At 35.4% G+C, this 14,788-nt stretch overlaps 2 protein-coding genes across 2 annotated transcripts; one reads left to right on the forward strand and one right to left on the reverse strand.

Annotated features, from left to right (window-relative positions):
* Positions 1 to 6,469: 6,469 nt before the first annotated feature.
* Positions 6,470 to 7,938, reverse strand: LOC110826400 (xyloglucan endotransglucosylase/hydrolase protein 24-like). The gene is made up of 3 exons (XM_022057037.2): positions 7,426 to 7,938; positions 7,127 to 7,320; positions 6,470 to 7,022 (listed from the first exon to the last, which is right to left on the reverse strand). The coding sequence occupies exons 1-3, from the start codon at positions 7,717 to 7,719 to the stop codon at positions 6,623 to 6,625; spliced, it is 888 nt and encodes a 295-aa protein (XP_021912729.1). The 5' UTR covers positions 7,720 to 7,938; the 3' UTR covers positions 6,470 to 6,622.
* A 4,531-nt stretch (positions 7,939 to 12,469) lies between these two features.
* LOC110826412 (putative xyloglucan endotransglucosylase/hydrolase protein 23) lies at positions 12,470 to 13,936 on the forward strand. Its single transcript, XM_022057050.2, has 3 exons — positions 12,470 to 12,944; positions 13,130 to 13,323; positions 13,418 to 13,936. The coding sequence occupies exons 1-3, from the start codon at positions 12,663 to 12,665 to the stop codon at positions 13,812 to 13,814; spliced, it is 873 nt and encodes a 290-aa protein (XP_021912742.1). The 5' UTR covers positions 12,470 to 12,662; the 3' UTR covers positions 13,815 to 13,936.
* The last annotated feature ends 852 nt before the right edge of the window (positions 13,937 to 14,788 follow it).

Genomic DNA, 14,788 nt, shown 5'->3' on the forward strand with positions numbered 1-14,788 from the left:
TGAGCCGGTCAATAATTACCCAAATGACATCACGTCCCGAGCCTGCCCTAGGCAATCCTATCACGAAATCCATTAAGATGTGTTCCCATTTCCACTTCGAAATTGGTAATGGCTGAAGGAACCCGCCTGGACGTTGATGCTCTACCTTGATTTGCTGACATACCAAACACTTGAAAACAAAGTCGGTCATCTCTCTTTTCATCCCGTTCCACTAAAATTAGGGTCGTATACTTTGATACATCTTAGTGCTTTTAGGATGAATGACAAACTTTGAGCTATGAGTCTCTGTCATGATATCCATTTTCAGCTCACTATCATATGGAACACACACCCTATCTTGAAATCTAAGCAACCCATCGATAGATACTCAAAATTCCTGATTTACTCCCAGTTCTGCATCTTTTTTAAGGGCTGTTAGGGTGAAATCGACGGATTGGGCTTCTTTTGTTCTTTGGATCAACTCAGGTTGAGCAGTTAGGTGGGCCAAACATGTAATTCTCTTTAGCTCCTGAAGTCGTACTTGTTGTGCGGCCCTTATTACCCTGCATTCTAAAACCATTAAGTGAACTAATATATCTGCACTTTTTTTGCTGAATGCGCGGCTATCACGTTGCCTTTCTTAGGGTGATACAAGATGTTGCAATCGTAGTCCTTGAGGAGTTTTATCCATCTTCTCTTATGCATGTTGAGATCCTTTTGAGTGAATATGTGTTTCAAGCTCTTATGGTTGGTATAGATCTAAAAAATCTCCCCATACAAGTAATGACATCAAGTCTTCAAGACATGGATAATCGCAACAAGTTCTAAGTCATTGGTGGGGAAGTTTTTCTCATAACTCTTTAACTGCCTGGAAGCATAGGTTATGACCTTCCAATGCTGTATCAAAATACAACCCAACTCCAAGTAGGAGGCATCACTATAAACTGTATATCTACTTGTCCTATTCGACAAAGTTAACACAGGTGCAGTAGTCAACAGCTTCTTTACTTCTGAAAAACTCCTTTCACAGTCCTCGTTCAACTCAAACTTGATATTCTTCTTCGTGAGTCGAGTTAAAGGAGCAGATAGGCTAGAAAATCCTTCCACGAACCTGCGGTAGTAACCTGTCATCCCTAGAAAGCTACGAATCTCCTTGACTGAGGTATATTTTTTCCAGTCGATCACTGCCTCAACTTTTTCGATGTTCACTAATACTCCATCCCTTGATATGATGTGCTCTAGGAAGGTAGTATGCTCGAGCCAGAACCTGCACTTACTCAACTTTGTATACAATTTCTTTTCTCTAAAAACCTGAAAAATCTAAGTCAGATAGTGAGCGTGTTCCTCTCTGCTTTTCGAATAGACCAGGATATTATCGATAAATGTAATGATGAAATGATCTAAAAATTGTCTGAAAATCCTATTCTTCAAGTCCATGAAGATGGCTGGTACGTTGGTTAGTTCAAATGACATGACCAGGAACTCATAGTGTCTGTACCTGGTTCCAAAAGTTATTTTGGGAATGTTTTCTGCCTTGATCTTTACCTGATGGTAGTCTGAACCCAGATCTATTTTGGAGAAAACCTGGGCACCCTGCAACTAATCAAAAAGATCATCAATCTTGGGAAGGAGGTACTTATTCTTGATCGTGACCCTATTCAGTTCTCTGTAGTCAATACATAAGTTTAACGTCCCATCCTCCTTCCTTGCAAATGTGACTCCAGCATGTAACGGCACATGAACTCCAAAAGACATAAATTACAAATTTAGTGCAGAAGCGAAATAAATAGTTAGGCTTTACATTCGTTACACAATAATTCAGATTACCCAATAAGCTATGGAAATGACCATTTTAAAAAAAATAACGAAAAATCAAAGAAATAAATGGAGAACAAACAACTGAGCATCCTACTCACAACCATCTTGTGGATCGGACTCTGGATCTTGGTCCTCTTGATCTGAAATGGTTAATAAGAGAATGAGATACACTAGCCCAGTAAGAATATCACGCTACTCACCGACACAGAGTTGAAGGTTGGTAGAAATCATAAAAATAACTAATGGAGCTTTTAATTTAAGTAAAGTCATTTATCATGAATAAAATCATTTACCGCATGCTTAGTGTAGCGAGATTTCCAAAACCCAACCTATAGAGTCAAGAACATAATAATACCATAATCTCATATACAATCAGTCGAAACAATAACTTTTCTCTTTTATCAGCCTATTGATATCCATGGGGGTTTATAGGGATATCCCCACTACACGCAAACTTTTATTCAACATTTTCAAATAACGGGCCGTCCCCATACCCCGTCTGGTATGAGCGTCAAATTATCAATCTTTGATACCCTGTCCGGTATGAGATAACGTTCACGGTAGGATTCTCTATATACCCGGTCCGTCCACCATCTCTCAGGATATCCAGTAAGGCTGTCATTCATCAATTCACTTAATCAAATAATTTTCCGTTTACTTTTAGTTTTTAGTTACCCAATTTAACCGTAATTATATAAAATAAGCAATACATGCATCAAGGAAACACAATCACCTCATCATACCAATTTTAGTGTATCATCATGCATTCGAAAACTGTAAAATCGAGCAATAAGTAAACATAGCAAAAAGTAATAAGTAATCGGTTCTGGCTCCATTAGTAGCCTGTAATTAATTACGAATATTTTTTAAGTTTCACAAAATACCATATTATTTAAAATTAAATTTCAATTCCATAACAGGGAATAAGGTAAGGGATTCTTATTCGAATTGGTATCCGAATACTAAGTTTTTTTTATTGCGTCTACTAGTGGTCTTCGAGTTCCTTAAATTTTTTTTGGGGATTAAAACACGCTTCAAGTACCTAGAAATACCCAAAAAAATCTAAAACCAGTGTTAGAAACCCTTTTTAGTAAATTCTGAAATTCTGGCATGGCAGCTCCGCCGTGCTCCAACGATGGCACCGCCGCCTGCAGCGACAATTTGCGTCGGGTTGGCTATCTTTGGCCATTTTTGGCTGATTTTGTACCAATCCCTACGAAAAACACGTTAAAGGGATCTCGATTGGCAAAAAAAATCAAAAAACTGAAGCTTACTAGCAGCGAGGTTCTCTGGTGCGGTGGCTCCACTAGCTCACTTTTGCGGTTAGGTGTTTTGCTTCGGTCAACCTGTAGAGAGAGAGATTATGATTACAATGGTGGAGAAATTACACAAATGGAGAATTGGGAAGGGCCTCCTTGGAGGCAGTTTTTGCTTTTTCTCGCGGCGGCACTGCTGGACTTTGTCTGTTGTTTCTGGCTCATCCATAGGTCCTTTTGCTCTGATTTGGCCATGGGGGTGTTTAAAATTTAATTTCAAGCGAATGAAATTTTTTTATCTCTTTTGGCGGTCAGAAGTGACTCTAGTGCGGCGGCAGGCGGCGGTCGAATCCCTTCCTAGCGACTGACTCTTCTTCTCCGGCGAGGGGGTCTGGTGACTAAGGTTTGGGTTTGGTGTGAAGATGATTATTCATATCCATCTCCTTTTAATCTGGACCGTCCATCGCGTTTGATCTATACCGTCCGATCGCGTTTAAATATGGAGTGAATTTGGACCGTTCATCGCATTTTGATCTGGGTCATCCAATCGCATTTAAAGAGGGAATGGATCCGGACCGTCCATGCGCACGGGAATAAGTCTAGACCGTCCGATCGTGGGCACGTGGATCGCCAGCATGGCCTCTCGCCTTGCACCGCATCTGTGTGCCTTGCCACGCGATGCACTTTGGTTCATCGGGGCTGCTGACTGGGCGTCCTACGTGGTACAATTTTCTTAAGTTGTATTTTAACCTCCGGTTTCCGATTTTTCTTTTAAAAATACCATCATAGCCTAAATTTTCACCTTTTTTTCCCAAAATTATTTTCAATTTCATCATTTAATTAATTTTTTTCATTTTTACATTAAATAAAAGTTCAAAAACTTAAAAATTATATTTATACATTAATTTTAATTACATTAAAATCAATTAATTAAGGGCATTACAACTCTCTCCCCTTAAAAGAAATTTGGTCCCTCAAATTTGTCTCTCTCTCACTCAATCAAATAGTCAAGGATATTGGACTCTAAAGTCTTATTCTAACTCCAATGTGGCCTCTCTCGGTGTGTAATTCTGCCATAGGACCTTAACAAAGCAAATTTTCCGGTTGTGGAGTACTCTCTCTTCTGGTCCATAATACCGACTGGTACTTCCTCGTAGGACATATCCTCTTGGAGCAAAAGGAGCTCGCAGGCTAGGACATGAGGGGGGTTCGGGTTGTACTTGCGTAACATGGATACATGGAACACATTATGGACCCTGCATAGTTCTAGAGGCAGTGTCAGTCTGTAGGTGACAGTGCCAATTCTGTTTAAGATTTCAAATGACCAAATGAACCGGAGATTTAGTTTCTCCCTTTTGCCAAACCTACTGATTCTTTTAAAAGGAGTGACCTTAATGAACACACGATCACCCTTCTCAAATTCCAAATCCCTCTTCCGAACATCCGCATAACTTTTCTACCTACTTTGAGTCGTCTGAATGTTCTTCCTGATATTAACTATTTTGGTTGTAGTATCATCTACGAGATTTGGGTCGAACAGTTTTCGATCACCCATTTTTTCCTATCATATCAGCGATCTACATGGGCGGCCATACAATGCCTTGTACGGAACCATGTCAATACTTGTTTGGTAGCTGTTATTGTAGGTGAACTCTATCAGGGGTAAATGAATATCCCAATAGCCCCCAAAGTCAAGAACATAAGCTCGGAGCATATCCTCAAATGTGTGGATCGTCCTTTCTGACTGTCCATCAGTATGAGAGTGAACTGCAGTACTAAGGGATAGTTTCGTTCTCATGGTTTGCTGAAAACTAGACCAAAATCGAGAAGTGAACCTATGGTTCCTATCGGACACTACTGTCACTAACACTTCGTGTAACCTCACAATCTCCCGAATGTACATTCTTACTATCTTGTCTAAGGGGTCAGTCATCCTGATGGCTAAGAAGTTGGAAGACTTGGTGAGTCAATCAACAATTACCCAGATTGTATCATGTCCTGAATGTGCCCTAAGCAATCCTGTCAAGAAATCTATTATGATATGTTCCCACTTCCACTCCGAAATTGGTAATGGCTGAAGTAGCCCATCTGGGCGTTGATGCTCTGCCTTGACCTGCTGACATACCAAACACTTAGAAACAAAGTCGATCACATCTTTTTTCATCTCATTCCACCAAAATTGGGGTCGCATACTTTGATACATCTTAGTGCTTCTAGGATGCATGACAAACTTTGATGTATGGGCCTATGTCATGACGTTCTTTTTTAACCCACTGTCACCTGAATACACACCATGTCCTGAAATCTAAGCATCACATTGGCAGAGACTCAAAATTCTGAATTAACTCCATGTTCTGCATCTTTCTTGAGGGCTGCTAGAGTAGAATCGACTGGCTGAGCTTCCTTTATTCTTTGTATTAACTCAGGTTGAACAGTCAGGTGGGTCAAGCATGTGACTCTCTTCAAGTTCTGAAGTTGTACCTGTTGTGTGGCCCTTATTACCCTGCATTTTAAAACCATTACATAATACAGTAAAGATAACTTTCAAACAAAATTATTAGCCCAGCCCAACATAATCTGGATCCAATATATGCTTGTCCGCGGCTTGGAATTGAATCTGGTTGGTCAATGCTTGAAGATCAAAATTTCTAGAAGCCTTATTTTAATTTTATAATTATTATTATTATTTTTTGGAAAAGAAACTAGCTGGAGCAGCATCTTAATACGCCATGCAGATTGTGAAATCATGGAAAACAAAAGTATTTTTGGATGGAAACAAATTGAGATGAGTCTATCTTATAATTAAATAATTGGATTCAACTCAAAGTTTGATTTGGACCAAGTCAATATGTGTGAGAGAACATTTAAGGTTTGAATAATTTTGATTTAAGTTTGATAAAAAATAAACCGAATATGAATGTGTAACAACTCTAAATTCTATTTTAACAAATATTTTAGAGAATGTGTAAAACATTTATTAAGGATCATTACATTTATTAAGGATCATTCTCTTAAATTCTATTGACTCTAAACTTCTTAACCTCATGTATAAGGTGGTATAAGAACACACGTTTATCGAAACCATCTTTTATAAGATGAAACGTATAAATTTTAAAAGGTATAGAACCAATAGAATTTAGGAGAAAGATTTTTAAAATATGTTTTGGACCTCATTTGAAATATATATTAAAATAGAATTCGGACCGTCAGAGGTGGTATCACAGCACACATTTCTCGAAATCATTTCTGAAATTGTTAATACAAATATAATACAAGATGTAATTAATATTAAATAATTTTTTAAAAACAAAAAGATAAGCACTCCAGCACAACTTCCATAATAAAATTTATGGGCAAAAGAAACCATAACTTCATTGGTAAAAATTAAATTATTTTATACACATGGTAGAATGGAAACATTTTCCATGTATACAAAATCTCTATAGTTGCAACACCAATTATTCCTGTTAATTTACTGTCGAAATTTATTTGGTAATAAATACAACTGTAAAAAAAGAATAAATTACTATAAATAATTAATCAATAGGTAATTAATTATTTGACTATTTTTATGACTCGGTCTTGGTTGCGCACTCCGGTGGAAGACCCTTAGGGAATCGCTTGGTGTCCTCACAGTAATTGTAAATCATGTAATTATGTTCAACCCATTGGAGCTTTTTCTGATCGAATAAACTTAGGTCTCTGGACTGGGAGTACCGTGTTTTATAGGTCTGGTTGCAAGAGGAGGACGACGTCTTATTACACCAAACACAGCCGTCGACATCGTAATTGCCGAAGGAAGCTGTAAAAGGTGCTAGGGTCCAATTTGTCCTTACACGACCTCCTCTGGTAGCCCAGTCAGCACTCCACAGGGTAGATTGCATTACCATTGGTTGACTTTTTGGGTAAGGAACACCAATGGATTCCAAATTTTTGAACTGTCTGATTGCTACCCAATCAACGTAGAACCTGAGATAATAATGATAATAATAACAAATTCAATATTAATACAAAAATTTAATTTGATATATACAAAACATTTAGCTGATATATATATATGTATGTGTACTTACACTATATGTGCAGGATTCCAGAGGACTGAATAGGTGTGAAAATCAGCAGTTGGGTCAAACCAGAGGTAAAATTGCTTTTCTCTCGTCCCTTTCCCCTGTGTGTAAATATTACTGTGAAGAATATAAGGATCACCACTAAGATTGCCCAAGAACTCAAAATCTATCTCATCCCATGATGACCCTTCTGACCTTAACTGCACAAATTATATCCAAATCACACATATCAATTAATTAGCATAATGGGTTTTTATAATTATTCCTTATACGTGTATGTACAGGTGTGGAGTACATATACTTACATAGAAGGTTGTGACAGTGCCAGCAGAGTTATTGGGAACAAGTTTAATCTGCATGCTAAACATGCCATAGAGATAATGGTTTTTGGATTGAAAGCCAGAGCCAGAGGCTTTGTCAAGAGAGAGAGTGATGAGAGAGCCATTGTTGAGAATCTTTGCTCGGCCATCTCCCCATATGATATCAACATCCTGGTAAAAGTTACCAGCGTATGCAATCAGTATAGATGCCAACAAAAGCAATATAATTGCTGAAGAAAATAAATGACAAGAAGAAGACAAAGAAGAAGGGAAAGTCATTGACTGAAACTTGGTGTTATTGGTTTGAAGTAAAAGGGTTTTGAAGAAGACTAATTGAAAATTTGATGAGATACTGGTTTGATGATTGGAATATATTTATATAGGCGGGGGAGCACAGAGTAGAAGAGAGAATACTATTGTCAATTATGGGAAGGGGGTTTGTAAAGGTAAGTGCGAACTCAGAGAAAATTGGAACTTACCCAAAGTTACTAGTGTTTATCCTCATCATTGTCACAGCATTATCTACAAAATTACCAACTGTTAACAACTATTTAGACATTACCCAAATGGTAAAAATTCAAAAATACTTCTTTTTATACAAAATTACAGCTCACTAATAGTTTGGTTTTAAGTCCTTGTGGGTAATTAACAGAGGTGAGTGATTAATTATGTTCCGATTATAAAGAATAATCCACCTAGCCTGGGCTTTTTTAGTTGCTTAATTGGAAGCGTGTAGGGAGATTATGGAACCATTTATAGGATGCCACGTAAAGATGGGAAGTGAGTTTCTAGTAAAACTTCCGAACTATTCATTGAACATGGCTTTTGCTTTTGGACGCATTTCGTAAGTTAATAATGAGTGGAATGACTAATGGTTTTCAGCACTGAATTCAGGCTTATTGCCTTCAGAAATAGTATGTCAGCTCTTAAGCATATTCTAGCTGGCTCAAGTGGTGTTCAACCCATTATTTTTTAAATAGGAAATTTGACAGAGAAAAGAAAGAAAATGAATTGAAAGACACTATTAATATGATTAATTTAATTTTAAAAAGAAATCTAAAATACACTAATTAATATTTATTCATAATGTTCAAAAAGACCCAGATATCGTAGATCAAACGACAAATATACTTGGGACCTGACATGTAAATTACAACTTCTATCCTAAGCTTATTTTATTTTCTTAAAATATGTTAATTGAAGAAGTAATATACCAAAAGAAAAAAGAGAGAGAGTGAATTTTCTCTCCTAAGAAAAAGAATTCAGTGGGGGATGGCCGATGACATATGACGGACGGAGGTGCCTAGCAGGCTGTTGGCGAAGGCCAACGAAGCCCAAAAGGGGGTGTGGAGGGCAACCAGCAGGAAGCAGAGGGCGATCAACGGTGGACTATGGTTGGTGGGCTGTGGACGACTGGTGACGGGCGATGGGCAGCAACTAGTTGGTAGTAGAGGGTGGCGGCAGTAGTAATTGGACAAATTAAAAGAAAATAGAATACGTAATTTGTTTTAATTAATTAAAAGTAATTTTAATACAAAAATATTAATATAAAAATTAATATTTTTTTTAATTTATATATAGATATATTAAAAGTAAATTTTGTTTTTAATTTTGGTGGAAAAAACTTTTATTTGTACACATTTAATTATAAAATACTTTTAAAATACACAAATTTATTTGTACACATTTAATTATAAAATACTTTTAAAACACATAAATTATACTCAAACCGACACTAAAACTACTCCCATAATCAAAGAAAGAGTTATATGTTGAATTTTTTTTTATTAACGAATGAACTTAATATGAGTTTTGGTGTGCCTAACAGACTATCAGTTTATTAGACTTGTTTAAAAGGGATCGATAACAATTAAACAGTTATATGTCTTAATGCATCGGGTTTAAGTATAAATTTAAAATATGTACAGATAGTATATTTATAATTTCTCATTTTATGATGAGTAAAATGAAAAATAACAAAAGTCAAATAATATAAAATGAGATTATGGTCCCCAAATCACATGTATGTTTTGTTTGTTTCCTGTTATCCAGTAAAAATCAGTATTTTACAGTCACGTGTTGATTTGAAAAATTTACCACAGAATGTAACAATTTTTTTCGTTGTGGATTCAAATACGTTTCCGTGTTCATGAACTTTGATTCAGTACGAATCTACTTTTTTTAAAAATATATATATAGTTTGATTTAATTTTTAATATTATACTCTCTTTTTTCTTGGTCATAAATTTATCTACCATAAGAAAATCAATCCATAAACTAAAGCAAATACCAGAAAATGATTAACGAAAAACCCAACAAAAAATTACTGTCGAGAATCCTTGGAACATCAACTAGTATCCTCAACATGCAATGTGTGATATGTAATACCAGAGCTCGGAATTTGACCCATGATTAATTTTAAAATTTAAAAAATGTATAAAAATATAATTTTGAAATTAATAAATTTTTATTTAATGTGAAATTATGAAAAAAAAAAATAGGTTGATGATGAAAGTGAAAATAATTTTCAAAAAAATATGTGAAATTTAAGTTTGGATTGTGTTTTTGAAAGAAAAATCAGAAACCGGAGGTCAAAACGTAATTAAAAAAAATTGTGCCACATAGGACCACTCAGTCAGCAGCCTCGACGAATCGGAGCGCGCCGCGTGACAAGGCATACTGGTTCGATGCCAGTGGAAGGCCATGCGAGCAATCCATGTGCCCGTGATCGGACGGCCCAGAAGCGTTCCCGCGCGCGTGGACGGTCTGGATTCGTTCTCTCCTTAGGTGCGATCGGACGGTCGTAATTAAATGCGATGAACAATCCAGATTCATTTTCTCTTTAAATGCGATCGTATAGTTGAGATCAAATCGCGATGAATGGTTTCGATTCATTTTCTCTTTAAACGCGATCGGACGGTCAAGATGAAACGCGATTGGACGGTCGAAATCAAATGCGATGAATGGTCTAGATTTAAGCGAGACGATTATAGATATCTCACATCACACCGAACCAAAATCATAGTCGCCAGCTAACCGCTGCCCGCCGCTGCACCGAAGCGACCTCCGAAATTTGATTCCGAGCACCCTCATGGTCAAATCGGAGTAAAAAGAATGACAGATTAGTCGGAAAACTTTGGGCAAAGTCCAGCGGCGCTGTCGCAGGTAAAACCTGAAACCGCCTCCGATGAGCCCCTTTCCGTTTTTCATTTCGTGCAATTTTTTTACCATTGTATTCACCATTCTGTTTTTTACAGATTGACCGAAAAAAAACATCCAACCGCGAAGGTGAGCCAGATGGGGTAAAAGGACGACCCGATTCACCCTCATACCGGATAGGGTATTGAGAGATGATATTTTTAGTGCTCATATCGGACGGAGTATAGGGACAATCAATTAGTTAAAAATGTTAAAAATTAGTTCATGCGTGGTGGGACATCCCTATGGGCCCCCAGAGATACTATTAGGCAAATAAAAAGAGAAAGTTATTGTTTTTACTCTCTTGAATATAAGGTTTAAATGTTATTTGAATTATTATCTATATAGGTCGATTTTGAAAATCTCGTAACAGTAAATATATGCAATAAATAGTTTTTCTTATAATAAATGAATTTACTTAAATCAAGAGCTCCATTGGTTGTTTTTATGATTTTTACCAATATTCAGTTTCTGTATCGTTGAGTAGTATGATATTTTTACTAAGTTAGTATAACTCACCCTTTCATTAACTATTTTATATCAAGAGAACCAAGACCTAGATCCCGATCAACAAAAGGGTTGTGAATAATTCACCATCCGGACTCCTTTCAAAAACTAGTGAATGTCGTCCTACAATACTCAGTTATTGGTTTTTTTGTTTATTTCATTGATTTTTGTAATTTCTTTTAAAATAGACATTCACATAACCCTATTGGACACTGTAAATTATTGTGTAAGGAATGTAAACCGTAAATTTTATTATTTCGCTTTCGTATTTAATTCATGACTTTATTTTCTTTTAAATTCCGGGCTTTTACATGATACACCAAAGATACTATATTGCAGCATGTTGTTCATTCGATGGCTTGGATTAATTAAAGAAATGGATTATCATAACCCATATGATAATCAATTTTTTATTTCATTTTCTTTGATCTAAGTCCAAGTATAATTTACACTAATGTAAAGTAGCCTATGAAATTCTTATATGTAAATAGATATTTAGAAGAGATGACACTTTCATTTATAAGAATATAATAGAAGATTATAATTAAAATGAGATCTTTAGTGAATATCATCATGAGTATGTTTGACATTTCAAAAATTTATCCAAAAATTAAAGATCATTCGAATTGGAGGATTATTTTTTTGATTTATTTAATGTTTGTTTTTGTTGTTATGGGTTTTTAAAAAAATAAATATATAGCATTTTGACATGCATGGCTAGCTTTAAATAATGAGTGTTAGAATACTGTAAGTTAAAATTTTAAAAATAAAATAAAACATATTTTTTATCCATTACGTAAACAATAATATTTAATAGTTATTAATAAATATAAATATTACATTAACCTCACAATAACATTAGAAAAAAGATTTCAGAGTAATAAGGTTATTTTATCAATGAAAACTATAAAAATTTATTAAGTTATTTCTTAATAACTTAAACTTTAGAATTTTTAACTAATTAAAAAATAGTTGTTATGTCGTTAAGTTAAAAATTTTGAATAAAAATATATACATTTATAAATAAATTATACATGAATATGAAATATAATCTAAATAAAAAAATAACTTTCAAATGAGTAAGAAAAAGAAATATAGCACAACTCCATCCAACCATATTCATAATATATATATATATATATATGGAAATTAAACAAATGGCAATAGATTTAAACATGTTTGGTCAAAAGGAAAAATGAAAGAAAGAGCCCATCACGTGTTTAAGCTGTGAGACCAATCGTCGCTTCTGTGACGCACACTCGAGCTCTCAGTCTTTACGGCCATCTCCTTCCTCTCGCCACCTGTGTTCACATCTTCCTCACACCTCCACAGCTTGCCATGCCTTTTAACAACTCTCTTTTCCTTTATTAACCCCTTCTTTCACTTTCCCTTTCCTATAAAAGAACTTCCAATTAGTCTCTGCATGAACCATAGAGCTCATCTTATCATCACCAATCCATAAACCCTTTTAATTTTCCCACCTTGATCGTGGATTCTACTTCTTAATTTTGACACCAATGGCTCCCACCGGACCGGCTTTACTATTAGTCTTGGGGTTTCTTGTGGTTATAAGCCATGATCTGGATCTGGTTTTTGCGCGTAATTTCAATCAAGATTTTGATATAACATGGGGAGGTAGCAAAGTTAAGATTCTTGACGATGGCCAGCTTCTTGAACTCTTCCTCGATAAAGATTCTGGCTCTGGTTTTCAGTCCAAGGCTGAGTATCTCTTTGGCAAGATCAACATGCAAATCAAGCTTGTTCCTGGCAACTCTGCTGGCACCGTCACCTCATATTATGTATATACATTATATATAACTCATCATGCAATACTATGTCTGGACAAGCTTTACCAATTATCTTCTGTTTTACCCCGTAATTTTAACAGGATTATGTTAAACCCGTGACCTTCACTTAACTTTACCAATTATTTTTCGTGTTATAAATTTTGAGCTTACGTATATATATTCAAACTTCTTTATAGTTATCTTCAGAAGGGTCAAACTGGGATGAGATCGATTTTGAGTTCTTGGGAAATCTGAGCGGTGATCCTTACACATTACACACCAATGTAATCACCCAAGGAAAACGTGACAGAGAGCAGCAGTTTCGCCTCTGGTTTGATCCTACTCTAGATTTTCACACCTATTCTATTCTCTGGAATCCTCAAACTATCATGTAAGCCACCCTGTTTAATCTATTTTATATATGGAAAAGCCTGCAACGTTCACATATTATTTATTTGGTGCCTGTATATATACATATATTTCAGTTTCTATGTTGATGGGAGCCCAGTAAGAGAGTTCAAGAACATGGAATCCTCTGGTGTTTTGTTTCCAAAGAAGCAGACGATGAGGATTCACTCGAGTCTGTGGAATGCGGACGACTGGGCGACGAGAGGCGGTCGTGTGAAAACAGATTGGAGACAAGCACCCTTTACGGCGTCGTTTAGGAAATTTGATGCAGATGAAGCTTGCGTGTGGGTGGCTGGGTCGTCTTCCTGCGGCGGCGTAAACTCGACGTGGATCAGAGAAAAACTTGGCGCGGCTGGTTTAAAGAGGATGAGATGGGTGCAGAAGAGTTATATGATATATAATTACTGCACAGACACGAAACGCTTTCCGAAAGGCCTCCCTCCCGAGTGCTCTTTGACAACAGCTAGTATATGATACATATATATATACATATATTATATGTATATACATAGATAACTTTAATAATGACATATTTAATAATATTTTATAATATATTTTATAACTCATCAACAAAGGATTTGTTATTGTTATTTAAATATATCTTTCTGATTTACTTATCAAATAATTTCTAATATTTTAACTTTTTAGGGATATATATTTTAAATCGATCGTGCATGGTTATTTTGGGTGATATATGTATATGTAGATATATATACATATGTGTGTGTTTGTTAAACGGCTGACCTGTTGCGATTGCTGGCTGGGCTGGGGGTAGCCGGACCAAATCGGCTCAGTTTGGTCCAACCCGAGCTTCCCCCAGTTTATAATTCGAGCCCAGGCATAAATCTGGCCATAGACACCTAGCCCAAAATAATTAAAATTTAAATTTTTGTTCACAAATAAATAATAAATTAATAAGAAAATTATTAAGAAATTAAATAATGATAAAAATAAAACATAATCAAAATATTAATAAATTAATTTTGTTATTTAAAGACCTCAAAAACACAAAATAGCTAGCATGCTTGAGTTAATTTTTATTTTAATTATTAACAAATACTTAATATATTGAACTAATAATGCTTAATGACTTAATGTCTCGAAGAAATTCTGTTAATGAATTATAATTTTTAAATTTTTTTAAAAATAGAATTTAAATTTATATTTTTGAAAATTACTTAAATGACCTTATCGAAACCCCAAAAAAAAAAAAAAAAAAAAAAAAAGGTCACACCGCCCACAACAAATAAATAAAGCTTGAGTTGGAAGAAACTGTAAAGCGAAAAAAATATGTTACATATATATATGTATATTATTGATATTTACTATGTTTTTACGTCCACTACTCCTTCACAGTGGAACAGACCCATACACGTTTCCCAAATTTCGCACCAACTCAAAAATGGCGGTGTTGGTTTTCAGTAGGCCCTGCCATATAATTATTTGGT

This window comes from Carica papaya, chromosome 7 (assembly GCF_054855325.1).
Source record: "Carica papaya isolate Zhongbai chromosome 7, ASM5485532v1, whole genome shotgun sequence".
Lineage (NCBI taxonomy): Eukaryota > Viridiplantae > Streptophyta > Magnoliopsida > Brassicales > Caricaceae > Carica > Carica papaya.

Coding starts and splice junctions, on each gene's coding strand:
- LOC110826400 (XM_022057037.2), bottom strand. CDS start 7,719: ATGACTTTCCCTTCTTCTTTGTCTTCTTCTTGTCATTTATTTTCTTCA. Junction 7,321..7,425: donor GCACTGTCACAACCTTCTAT/GTAAGTATATGT, acceptor TAATTTGTGCAG/TTAAGGTCAGAAGGGTCATC. Junction 7,023..7,126: donor TGGAATCCTGCACATATAGT/GTAAGTACACAT, acceptor TTATTATCTCAG/GTTCTACGTTGATTGGGTAG.
- LOC110826412 (XM_022057050.2), top strand. CDS start 12,663: ATGGCTCCCACCGGACCGGCTTTACTATTAGTCTTGGGGTTTCTTGTG. Junction 12,945..13,129: donor GCACCGTCACCTCATATTAT/GTATATACATTA, acceptor ACTTCTTTATAG/TTATCTTCAGAAGGGTCAAA. Junction 13,324..13,417: donor TGGAATCCTCAAACTATCAT/GTAAGCCACCCT, acceptor CATATATTTCAG/TTTCTATGTTGATGGGAGCC.